The following is a 13572-nucleotide window of genomic DNA, read 5'->3' on the forward strand; positions in this document are numbered from 1 at the left end:
CCGGACTCGATGTTATTTTGAGGCGGCGAATTTAACGCCTCGGGTAATGGACCATCTGTTCCAGGAGCGCTCCCCGCTGAGTCGATTATTGAAGCGTTTAAATCCAATACACGTCCGAAGTTATTTTCCCGATGTGAATTCTCTCCTTCCATCTTTTAAAATCTGTAGCAGGAAGAATCTACCTCAAGAAATTCAGTTAATATACCTCTTCAAAATGAATTCTCCCGTTCCATCGGAATAAGAGAAAAAATAAAAAACTAAAAACAGACTACACATTTTCAAGAAAGTTGCGTGATGAGGTTAATCCCAGCTCAGAATATCTTCGAGCCTTGCGTCTCTGTGGAAAATAGACGGTCTCCCTCCACCGCATGCTGAAAAAAGAGAAAATCGTTAGTTATTAAATATTTAAAATAAATAAATACATAAACTCCGACTCCTTACCGTGTACATCCGCGGATCGTTTTACGGGTCTCTCCCACTGACCCGCTTCTCCATGGGCTGTGACAGAAAAAATCGGGTTATTCCAGAGTTTTAATCGTGATTTAATCTCGATCGCTGTACTTACATCTGCGTGGTGAAGTCGGGGCTTCCAGCCTTCGAACTTCTTCAGGGGGCTCTGACTTGATTTCTAGAATTAACATAAATAAATGAATACAAAGCATCACCCTCGCAAGCGGATATTCTGTACTATTTCAAATATATTACCGAGGACGGGTCCGAACGCGCTCTGGACCGTCTGCGTGGTTTTGTCTAAAAAAAAATAAAAAAAACAGTTTCAGACGGCGTGCATCATTTAAAAACACTCATTTCTATCAAAACAGATTACTTAAATCACTTACCCTGAAAGCTGATGCGGTTTTCGCACTCTGCTCGAAGACAAGAAAACTTAATTAAACAACATGGTTTTCCAGGATTTTTTCCGCAAATTTATTCTATTTTATACCCATAGCTGGGGGTCCAGGCATCTTCACTCTTCACCGGTCGTAGTGGAAATGCTCGCTGACTCGTTCCCAGGGACGTAAGTGATAAGGAGCATTGTTTATTGTTCGGGCTCGGGGCAGCATCTCCGCTCAGCAGGTGTCCCGCGCCCCATGATCGATCGGCTAATATCTTAAAAGAAAACATCATCTGGCGTGAGTGATAAGGAGCATTGTTTATTGTTCTTCGGGTTCATCACCTCGGGGCAGCATCTCCGCTCAGCGGGTGTCCCGCCACACACACACACACACACACACACACACACACACACGCACACACACACGCACTCACACAGACACAGCGTCTGCAACAGGTTTTACAGCCGTGGGGTCATGTTTCCGCGAGCGGCTCTATGCGTGGGTATTTGACCGTCTTGCTGCAAAGACTTACAGCCGAGAGAGACGGGTATTTGTTCCCCTTCTTTAATTTACGAATTAAAAAACAGAAAAGGAAACGTAATAATTTAAGAATTAAAGATATTAAAGGGTCATTAAATAATAGACAGTGATTTATGTTTAATTATTTCAGAATTAGTTAATTCTTTAATACATTAAAAAGATCTAGGTATTTTTAATCGTTCTTTAATTCATGAAATAAAATGACATTAAAATATTAGACCCTGGGTGGGAGGGGAGGTATGGCTTGGAGGCGGTGCTTGGCCGGGGTTAGGGGAGGAGCTTGGGGGTGGGGCTAGGGGAGGAGCCAGGGGCGGAACTAGGGGAGGAGCTGGGGGCGGGGCTTAGGGGCGGGGCATACTGACGTCATCGACTCTGATTGGATGTGACGTCATAAGGGGCGGGGGCTCGGAGGCGGGATCAGGGGCGGGGCTTAGGGGCGGGGCATAATGACGTCATCGATTATGATTGGCTGTGACGTCATAAGGGGCGGGGCTTGGAGGCGGGACTAGGGGAGGGGCTTAGGGGCGGGACATAGTGACGTCATCGATTCTGATTGGCTATGACGTCATAGAGGGGGCGGGGCTTAGTGACGTGGCCGATTTTGATTGGCAGCTGTCACTTTTTTGACGAAAGGTGGGTCAGTTTTCTCTCTCAGGTTGACTGCTATCACCAAGCATCACTGATGCCATCTCTAAAGCGCTGATGCTTGGGTCAAAGGTTCCAGCTTGTGTATTAGACAGCAACCAAACGTGTTTCTGTATTCAAAGCAATTTCAGTCAATTTAGATGTTTGTACAAATGTAGAAAACAGAATTCTTCTCACTGAGGACACTGTATTCTTGCTCACTTATATTTAGTAACTTGTGACCGGTCTTTTAAGTGTTCATACGGTTGGTTATTGGTCAGTGCGGATGCATGATGATCATCTGATTACTCAAGACGGAGCAGCAGGAGGTGTTTTGTCTGCGATGGCAAATGGACTGAGGCCCTCAGCAGAACTGTGTGTGCATTCATTTGTAAGAATAATTTGTATGCATGCTTAATTCAGAAGGTGCTACATTTTTACCTTGAGAATATATTACTTACATAGATATCTAGAGGTGATTAGATTTGGATGGATTTTGGTCAAAGGTCATGTTCAAGGAACACATTCCAAAAAAAAAAAAAAAAAAAATCCCACCTTTTTGTTGTATATAACCAAGAAATCTATATGTATTGATCAAACTTGGTGGGAATATAGTTACTCTCACGCAGACCACTAGCTCAGACAGTGGACGCTCTCGTTTTGGCCAAACAACTATCCCGTTTCTGGATATTCTATGTTAGTACTCACCCATGGCCGAGTTGCTTGATGAATTCCTGAGCAAAAAGTAGTTCCCACTTAATTGTGATATATCCTTGTAAGATGAATATATCTCATCTCCAATGCTCCAACAAGAGCGCCACGCTAAGCAGTGTGGGAATTATGACTTGGGTAGATATCTAGATTTGGTTACATTTTGGAGCAGTTTGGTCAAAGGTCAAGGAAAATATGGTTTGGAAAACATTCTTTTTTTCATATCTCAAAAACCAAGAAGCCAGATGGATGATCGAAAGCAAATATTGGTCAGCAAAAGATTTTGTGATTGATTGGGATGAATGACTTTATAGTGAAGTCATACATAGTCACATCGTAGCCTCGTTTAGTTATGTCCACTTGCTACCTCTCTTTAACTTGAAGAGCTCTAACAAGTTTTGGATGTTGAACTCAACTTTACAAGTTGGGTTGAGTTGTCAAGTTGATTTCAACATCCAAAATTTGTAAGTGCTCTTCAAGTTAAAGAGAGGTAGCAAGTGGACATAACTAAATGAGGCTGCAATGTTTTAGAGTGTAGCTTAAACTCAGTGGTCACAAGTTTACTAGATGTGATTGCTCCACCTACTAACTTGGTTCAGTTAGTTTCGGCATGATCTCAAGTATAAGTCAAGGAGGTTTTAGTACAAACTGCAAAGCTGAAAGTTAGAAGTCTTGCACCTTGCATGGCGCAATGCCTTTCTGGATTACAAACACACATTATTGGCTACAAAGCAGGCGCTACTACTCTGACTTAATTAGCAAAAACAAGCATAACAAAGTTCTTGTTTGATATTGTGGCTACACTTATTCATGGGCAACCACCTATAAGTTGGTCACCTTTTACTTCTCAACATTATTTTGAAGAAAAAACACAGAATATTAAGTCCAAAGTATCCCAGAATGCTTTAATCTCACTATTAGATCCTATTACTGATGCATGCACCATCTCTGCCAAGACTTACCAAATTTGACTGTATTTTGTTCGGTATCTTTCACAACTTGTGAACGCTGCTAAAAGCACGGTGTGTCTTTCTTACCCGATGTCAACTAAACTGCCAACATGGATCCACTGTGCTGATCATTATTAATCTGTCACTAACCTCAGGTCCCAAGAGTTCACATACACTGAAAAAAGAGAACAGTTGAACCAACTTAAATAAAATGTTTCAGTTGGTAACCTCTTAATGAAGTAAGTTGTTTGAACTTAAGTTCAATCAACTCTTAAACTCTAAGAAATAAAGCATTGAATTTAACTGATAAAGTTAACTTTTTCCACATACCATTGTCAATTAAGTGCAAAACAATATCGTAGTTGAAATGAATTAAATGAAACATTATTACTTAAATCCCTAAAATTAACAATTGCAAGTATACTGAAAATATTAATTACATTTAAAACCCGTGTTTCATTTCTTAGAGTGTACAAACTTAAGTTCAATCACCTATATTAAATTAGATGTTAAGAATTGAAACAACTTTTTTAGTTGGTTATTTCTGTGAACTGTATATAAATAGGCAGATGAAGATGGCAGTGGTCTAAAGCACTGACATGAATTCAGCAATAGCATCTTATAATTAGCAATATTGCTGTTTTCAGTCCATTTATGGATTCATGCTAGTGGCCAAAGTTGGAGTCCACTTATAGCTTCAACTCACTGTCTGGATGAAGTTATTTAAACCTGTGCCCAGGCCACGCCTCACTTACTGTGAAGTGCATCAGGTACAACTTGAGTCTATATTCTATGTAGTATGCAAATGTGAAATATTCTGGATTTGGACCTGGACCGTATAGGAATTCTGCTACTGTGCAAGATGTGCAAAAACCATTAACCCTTTTCCCAATCCTAACCCTAAAATATTTATAAGAAAAAAACTTGTAAAGTTACTCACCAGCTGAGACATCAGGATTGGTCTTGTTCCAAAACCAAAGCAAGATATTCCATGTTTGTCCTCATTCACATATTGTGTGGGCCAAGTATACAGGTTCATCTGGCAGCCTAGAGTTTCATCCTCCCTTGTTCCAGGGATCACAGAAAACTGGTCTACTCAGCCAGCAGGACAGAACAGAGAATTTTGTCAATCTGTTAACCAGCCATCTAGTTGGCTGTTTGTGGTCTAGGCTGTGGGTTGGAGGCAAGTGTTAAATGGGCACGTCCTCCAGCGCAGTGGTGGTGTTCATCTTTAGGCGACTCATGGGAATTACTTTGGTTCTTGTCCAACACATGTCAAAGATTTGACTTGAAGACTAAAAGTCACCACTGGTTGCACAAATTCCATTGATTTCTGCGCTGAGTTCTCCTTACAAACCTGTTTTATAGGTGCATTTGTTGAAATGTGTTGCAGAAATTTGTCAGATTAGGATGCACAAATTCCCACTGGGTGAAAATGAGGACCACTTCAGCTGCTCCCTTGTTTTCACTCGGGGTCGCCACAATAAATCCAAGGTGGACCTGCAAGTTGATTTTTAGCACAGGTTTTACACCGGATGCCCTTCCAGTTACAACTCCTCATTACATGAAGAAATGTGGCAAGTTTAACTTTAAATAAAATGAAAATTGAGAATGAGATGAGGTTTGGGAAACTAAATGGTAGAAATGAGAAAAAGGATGTGAGGAAGATGGGAGCGATATTCTTTTTAAAATGTCATAGGCAGGAACAGTTAAAGGGTTTCAAATGGGAGAATATTGAGCTTGAGGTTCCCAGCGGTGCTCTCTGTGCCTCTGCTGGTTATCGGCACACTGGATCCTCACGTTTGTCACTCTAATGGTGCTGCTGTGCAGGGCTGCCGTGACACAAACATGAAATATGGATGAAAAACTGTTTTGAAATAATAATAAGATTTCACCGTGTACAGTACACAATCTATATTCTGTGGGCATAGTTGGGTTTGGTGGAGGCATTAATCTTGGCATGTAATTTTTAAGTTTGTGTGTTCCCCGTGGTAACTACAATGCTTCCATCTCATGCAGAAGCTGTAAGATTTTCTGCTTTTTCACTTTTTTCTTAATATATTTTAAAGTATTGTCGCTGCACCCTTGCTGAATAGAGTTGTGCATTATGGAGTCTCCATTCTTAAAGATTTGTTGAATGTAAAGAGAGTTCAAAGCTTGTCAAGGATGTGAAAAGATTTACTAGAATGGCACTCAATAGAATAGAAGAGAAACTTTGTCATTGCACATATACATACAACGAAACTTGTCCTCTGCATTTAACCATCCTAAGTACAGTTAGACACAATCCAACCACTAGGGGCAGTGGGCAGCCACAGTCCGGCGCCCGGGGACCAACTCCAGATGGAGAGGCGTTGCCTTGGTCAAGGGCAGAGAAAGGAACAGACCCTAAATAAGCATGTTTTTAATTGTGGGAGGAAACCGGAGTGCCTTTGACCTCTCATTGTTAATGCATAAAAAAAAAAATTTTGATTTTGATTTTTAAGATACCTAAAGTTTGCCGACAGGACGTACAGAAGAATGGAACGTCTCTTGCCCTTGTAACTGTTGGAATGGCCTAAGCAGTGGGTCACCCCTCTGAATTTGGTCTGCTTGAGGTTTCTTCCTCACCAAGTACAAGTTCAAGTTTATTTGCCATTTGCAGTATTGAAACCACATTAGAAAAATGGTGCAATGAGTGCAAAAGTGCACTAGCAAGACATACACAAACAATAAAAAGACATAAAAGAACATAAAAAATGCCATAAAAATGACAAAGCCACAAAATAATTTAAGATACATTTAAAACTAATCAGTGTTGATCATTGCCACAGCTTGTGGGAAGAAACTTTTTCTATAACGTGATGTCCCACATTTAATAGACCGATAGCGCCTACCCAAGGGAAGAAGCTCAAACAGGTCCCTGGCAGGATGCAGGAGTTTTTTAGTAATAGCCAAAGACCGGGACTTAAGCCTTTTTTGTAAATGTCCTCCAGGACAGACAGTTCCAGTTCATTATCATCAGAGGGAGTTTTTTCTTACCACTGTTACCTGTATGTTTCCTCACGGGGGTTGAAAAGGTTCGACCTTACTCATGTGAAACGCCTTGAGGCAGCATTGTGATTTGCCACTATATTAATAAATTTAACTGAATCAAAGCACAACTTACAGTTGTGAATTTATGCACATTAAGTAACACAGCAACAAAACAAGTGCTGTTTAACTGATATGTCTCTGATACCCTGTCATCTGTCTGTGCAGATTTTGGCCAATATTATCATTTTCATGTGTGGAATCATGGCAGGGGCGTACCACAAGCACCTGATGGAGTTGGCGCTCAAGCAGACCTACCAGGACACCTGCAACTGCATCAAGTCCCCCATTAAACTGGAGTTTGAGAAGCAACAGCAGGTAAAGTGGTTGTGTTTGTATGACTTGTGCAGCTCAGGCAGGCAGTGAACGACAGCGTAGCAGCAATGATTGATGATGGCAGTGATTACTGTAATGTGACCGTAAGTGAAAATGTGCCTGGATGCCAAATGGATTGTGTAAAATGGATGGACAGTGATGGGGACAATAATGGCAGTTATGATGATGCCGATTACTGTGCGAGGAGTCACGAGAGTCAAACTAAAACGCTTGTAGTCCAGCAGTCACAGAAACTAGGCAGCACAAAAAGCTTATGCTGATCCAAGAAGTATTTCTCATACATGTTAATAATTAATCACCTTGTTAATGTAACATTAAATATTGCAGAGTCACTCCAGGGTTCCTCTAACTTTTTTCCCATTTCATCATTAAAATACTTTCTAAATCGGCATCATCACCAAGTCTGTCCCAGGCCCACTGCACATATATTACTTTCAAACCAGGTGCCTGGAGCATAAAATATGAACTGCACAACCTAGAAGATTATCTTTGGCACACATTCATACAAACATAGTGTTTTAAGATGGTCTCCCATTGCTGATTTTTCACACCCAGCTGTGTACTTTTTTCCTTTTTTTTGGGGGGGGGGGGGGTGGGGTGCACAAAACAACAGTTGGACACAATCTGTAGTAATACAACCCCAGTTCCAATGAAGTTGGGACATTGTGTAAAATGTAAACTAAAACAATACAATGATTCGCAAATCCTCTTCAACCTATATTCAACTGAATACACCACAAAGACAAGATATTTAATGTTCAAACTGATAAAGTTTGTTTTTGTGCAAATATTTGCATAATTGGAAACAAGTGAGTGTCATGATTGAAAGGAGCATCCCCAAAAGGCTCAGCCATTTACAAGCAAAGATGGGGTTAGGATCACTACTTTGTGAACAACTGCATGAAAAAATAGTCCAGCAGTTTAAGAACAATGTTTCTCAATGTTCAATTGCCAGGAATTTAGGGATTCCATCATACACAGTCCAAAATATAGTCAGAAGATTCAGAGAATCTGGAGAATTTTCTACACATAAGTAGCAAGGCCGAAAGCCAACATGGAGTGCCCGTGACCTTCGATCCCTCAGGCGACACTGTATTAAAAACCAACATCATTGTGTCAAGGATCTTACTGCGTGGGCTCAGGAACACTTCAGAAAACCATTGTCAGTTAACACAGTTCGTCGCTACATCTACAACTGCAAGTTAAAACTCTACCATGCAAAGTGAGTCATACATCAACAACATCCAGAAATGCCGCCGCCTTCTCTGGGCCCGAGCTCATTTGAAATGGACAGACGCAAAGTGGAAAAGTGTGCTGTGGTCTGATGAGTCCACATTTCAAATTATTTTTGGAAATCATGGACGTTGTGTCCACCGGACAAAAGAGGGAAGAGACCATCCAGATTGTTACCAGCGCAAAGTTCAAAAGCCAGCATCTGTGATGGTGTGGGGGGGGGGGGGGGGTGTTAGTGCCCATGGCATGGGCAACTTACACATCTTTGATGGCACCATCAATGCTGTAAGGTACATCCAGGTTTTGGAGCAACACATGCTGCCATCCAAGCAACGTCTTTTTCAGGAACATCCCTGCTTATTTCAACAAGACAATGCCAAGCCACCTTCTGCACGTGTTACAACAGCGTGGCTTCATAGTAATAGTGCAGGTACTAGACTGGCCTGCCTGCAGTCCAGGCCTGTCGCCCAATGAAAATGTGTGATGCATTGTGAAGCACAAAATACATGGAGACCCCAGACTGTTGAACAACTGAAGTCGTACATTAAGCAAGAATGGGAAAGAATTCCACCTACAAAGCTTCAACAATTAGTGTCCTCAGTTCCCAAACGCTTATTGAGTGTTGTTAGAAGGAAAGGCGATGTAACACAGTGGTAAACATACCACTGTCCCAGCTTTTTTGAAAGGTGTTGCAGGCATTCAATTCAAAATGAGCAAATATTTGCACAAAAACAAAGTTTATCAGTTTATCTGGTCTGCTTGAGATTTCTTCCTCAAAGGGAGTTTTTCCTTATCACTGTTGCTCTGGGGGTTGGTAAGGTTAGACCTTACCTGTGTGAAGCGCTTTGTTTTGATTGTTGTGATTTGGTGCTATATAAATGAAAATAAATTGAAATTGATCAGTTTGAACATTAAATATCTTGTCTTTGTGGTGTATTCAATTGAATATAGGTTGAAGAGGATTTGCAAATCATTGTATTCTGTTTTTATTTACATTTTTCACAATGTCCCAACTTCATTGGAATTGGGGTTGTACATATGTCTTGGCAGTCAGGAGGATATGCAAACTGCAGACAGTCCTGAGCGTGTTGCAACTGGAATTTGAGGAAGTCGCGAAAGAGCTGCTCCAACGTCTTCATCAGGTGTGAGTGAGTGCCACTGGTCGGAAGTCGTTCAGCTCGCTGAGCCGGTTCTTCTTAGGAACTGGAAGGATGCATGAAGTCTTCCAGAGGTTGGGCACTCTCCCTAGCTGCAGACTAAGGTTGAAGATAGTTGTGAAAGTCTGATCCCACAGTTCAGCATGTAAATCACTTTGCTAGTATGCATAAGTCTCTCATTTACTGGCCTCTCAGTGAAAACAACTGCATGTGAAGATGACATCAGTCAATCAAGTGTTGTCCTCTATAGTAACCACAGCAGCAATCCTTGTGTATTGGAGAAATTTTGTTTGTTTTTTGTCCTGTGATTAGCAGGTCAGTCATAAGATTAATGAAGTCTGTGAGTGATTCCAACAATTATCATCAGTACCTCAATTAAAAATACTGTCTAAAATTGAGGTCTAAAATTGAGTTCTGCTTGACACAGGTGGAGATCGGCAAACCACTTATTCTATGCCATATTGACATCTTTTCACATAGTAATTTGCAGACATGTCAGTTTATATAAGAATGTTTGCTCCCTCCAGAGGACATTCTTGGGCTTGTTCAGGCCATTTGCATGTGATTTGTAAAGCCTTGTTGCTAATTGCACGGTCTTGGTGGCCCCGCTTATTTGTTATATAGCACAAAATTAAACAGTTGTATCTTTCAATGAAGCAAAGTACTGCCTGTCTCATTAATACCCATAATGACTGTATTTCAAGTCATTCTCAACCATCTGCTGCTGCAGACAACAGGGAATCTGCTGTAATGACCGTTATAACGGTTTTTCTATCGTCAACATGTGAATACAGCATGAGTCACAAATCCAGTATTTCATTACTGTTACCATCACTAGAAGACATATTGTAACATGGTAAACATCAAATGTGGCACTTTCTCTATCACATAAATACCAATTTGCAATGTGCAAAGGCAAAAGGAAAATACAAACAAACTGTACAAAGTAAATTAAATGAACACACGGGGGACAGTTATTAAAAATGTTTTTTTTTTAAGCAGTCTTGACTGGAGTAATTGTGTTGACTTTAACAAATGACTCAACTGAATGAGTTAATAAATCATGGATGATGGGATGGCATACTAGATTTGTTATTAAGTTATTTTTTATTTTCCGTTCCTCCACCTGAGTCACAGTTTCACACTGAAAAATTAATTATGCATCTGATTTGAAAATTGCTTGCATATGCACATATCTGTGCATATGCTTCCATGATGGTTGTAAATTTGGCAGATATGGTGCTTGTTTTCTGTGCACACGGTCTCCAGAGTGCATATCTGATTTTGAAGTTACGCATCTCATCTGTGTGAGCAAAAATTGAAATGTTTTAAAAACCTTGGAGTGAGGAATAAAAAGACACGGGAGGTAAATTCATGGTTTTTGGTTGATACTATGTGGGCTGAACTAACTCGGAGAATGCCAAAACTGGGCATCATTGATAATTGGCAAAAAAAAAAAAAAAAAAACACACAAGTATCAGATTTAACAATGTGAGTGCAAGAGGCAAAACTGACTCTTCATCAGGAGTGGGACAAAACAATTTTTGAGAAGAGGCTGGGAAGCTCGCATGCAACAATCTGTCACGTTATTGATGAGTGGCAGTTTAAGTACAGAGGGGATGATGGGATGATTTCTGCCAGGTGAGGTTATCATGTGACTGGTAAATGTGAGACGATAAGGGGCTTGATTACTGGCAAATTGTTGGTATTCTTTATCATCTTTATAATCTCTCTAATCTTCTTGTTCTGCTGATAATTTGGCAGACAGTTCCTCATTCAAGGATTCTCGTCGGCTCCGCAGCACACAGCAGCTGTTGGTTCTCGTGTCCTTTGGTTTAAGAAAGGAAATGATGTCCTAGAGAATCAGTTCCCCTTAGTTTTGCAGCTGTTAATGACCTCAGTTAATGTGAGGATTATGGTGAGCTCTGGAAGGTGAATTAATGTGATAAATTCACACTAGCAAAAACTATTGGGCATTCAAGGGGAGGGGGGTGGGTAGCAGAGGAAGCCAGTAATTTTCAGTTTCTGTGGAAGATCGGTTGACTTGTTGATAGGTGCTATGGGCAAAAGTGTGTTTGTTGCATTAGCGGTTGTGTTAAACTCATCCCCCCCATGTAGCGCCCGTGGATGCCCACCCACGGTGCTATAGATGGCCGTAAATGTGAAATAGTTTTAAAGAACTACTTTAAGTACAGCTGTGGTCACAGGTTTACATACACTTATCAGTTATATGAATATCATGGCAGTGTTGGGCTTTAAATTATTTATTTTACCTTCTTCTAGGGCAGAGTTATTTTTTAAAAATGAAAAATGATTATTGAATATAATAAACACAAATTTCAACTTTTTTTTTTTTTTTTTTTTTTTTTTTTACCTTTTCTGGAATTAACACAAGGTCACAATTATACCTGGTGGGTTACAAAAACAAACATATAGCACATCTAATGTTGTCTGGTCTGAATGTGTGTCTGGTCACCATGAACAACAGTTTAGTAGAGTTGAGGTTGGACATTTGTCTACTTGGCAAAATTGGTTGAGTTGAATTAAATTTGTTGGTTTCCTTATACAGACCCAACTTTACCCATAGTTCAGACATTTTCCATTGGGTTGATGGCAGGACATTGGGAAAGTCACTGATGAAGCTGAATGTTGGGCTGCTTTGTCCATTCCACAACCAGCTTTGGAGTCTGTTTGAGCTCATTGTCTTGATAGAACAACCAGTTGTGTTCAAAATTCAACAGTCCAGCTGATGACTTGAGGCTGTGCTGAAGAATTCTGAGGTTGTCCTCTTTGATTATTCCATCCACTCTCACACATGATATTACTGTGAATACTGCTACCAGCCTGATCACCTCCTCTATTAAGCATGGTCTCTTTTTTTTTCTCTACCTTACCTCTTTCATGTCTTTGTTAATGTTTCAAGCATGCTTTTGGTTTGCACGTTTCACATTCATTGTTGCCAGTATTTGTTTAATAGAGGTTCTGTGCATCACTCTGTTAATTTAGGTTAAAAATTGCTGCTGCCATATTAAAAATGTAAAATGTTAATGCTAATGTAATATTAAGACAAGGGGTTAAAAAAGAAGCGCTGACAAGTTGAAGTATTTTGAAACTTGAACATTTAAGTGTAATGATCCGACCACAACCAGAGACCCCAGAGCAGAGACACACTGATGTTAAAATCTCAGAGTCTGATGGAATTGTAGCATTTAGCTGCAGTCCATGCAGATGCAGCAATAGTGTACATGTGGAAACAGGCTGGTGGGTTAACTGATTATTTCAAGCAGAAGTTCAAAGCACAACAGTAATGCAGTCCATGAGACAACAATGTCCTTGTGGGGATCATAGTCCAATAAGTGGCAGAAAGGCTCAAGAATCACATGGAGGTAGCATAAGTCTGCAACAAGAAGTAAAACATGGAAAAAAAATGTGAGAAAACAGACATGGAACCTGGACAATCTGGTACTGGAGTAAGGGGCTGTGTACAGTTAAAGTGTATGACTCAGTGAAAGACGAGTGTGTGCACATGAAACCAGAAGTCGGTTGACAGGAAGTAATGCCAATAGAAAAATAAAGAACAGAAGTATCAGAATAAAACCACCACGGAGGAGAATTCACTGGGAAACATGCAGAGAACACTGAAAAAAGTCTGAGTCTAAAAAAAAAAACTGTAATTTGTTATAAATGTATGAGCTTTATATCTGTAATTTAATGTTTCAACCATATTATAAATATGCTTTGAAGAAAAGCTCGTAAATATAGGTGTAGCATATTAGTCATCTTTTTAAATCCAAGTTTCACTTTCTTCAGTGTCCCAGAGATATTACGAAGAAAACACTAACCATGAGAGGAGAACATAAACACTGCAGATGTGATCAAAAGGGTGAACCATGACATTAGGTGGATGGATGGATATTTTGACTGTTTATTTCAGGAACTCAAAATAAATTAAGTTCTATTTTTCTGTGAAAGGTGTATGTTGTTCAATCATTGTGAAGCAGAAAATAGAACAGTTGAACAAAATAACTGAAAGCTGAATATTGTGACTTTCATGTCCATAATGTAAACATCTGACCACAGCTGTATCTCACATGTGCTCCAAAACAAAATGGT

General features: G+C 40.1%; 1 protein-coding gene across 2 annotated transcripts in view; it reads left to right on the plus strand.

Moving 5' to 3' along the window:
- The window catches only part of adcy2a (adenylate cyclase 2a), a 173085-nt gene that overhangs the window by 79195 nt on the left and 80318 nt on the right, over window positions 1-13572 (plus strand). For both annotated transcript variants that reach the window (XR_004561937.1, XM_034175261.1), the window contains exon 4: window positions 6902-7051. Coding sequence is in view for 1 of the 2 variants with exons in the window: in XM_034175261.1 (XP_034031152.1) it covers window positions 6902-7051 (150 nt within the window). In the remaining variant the exon portion in view is untranslated. The remainder of the gene's footprint in view (window positions 1-6901; window positions 7052-13572) is intronic.

The sequence above is a fragment of the Thalassophryne amazonica genome, chromosome 7, assembly GCF_902500255.1.
Source record: "Thalassophryne amazonica chromosome 7, fThaAma1.1, whole genome shotgun sequence".
Lineage (NCBI taxonomy): Eukaryota > Metazoa > Chordata > Actinopteri > Batrachoidiformes > Batrachoididae > Thalassophryne > Thalassophryne amazonica.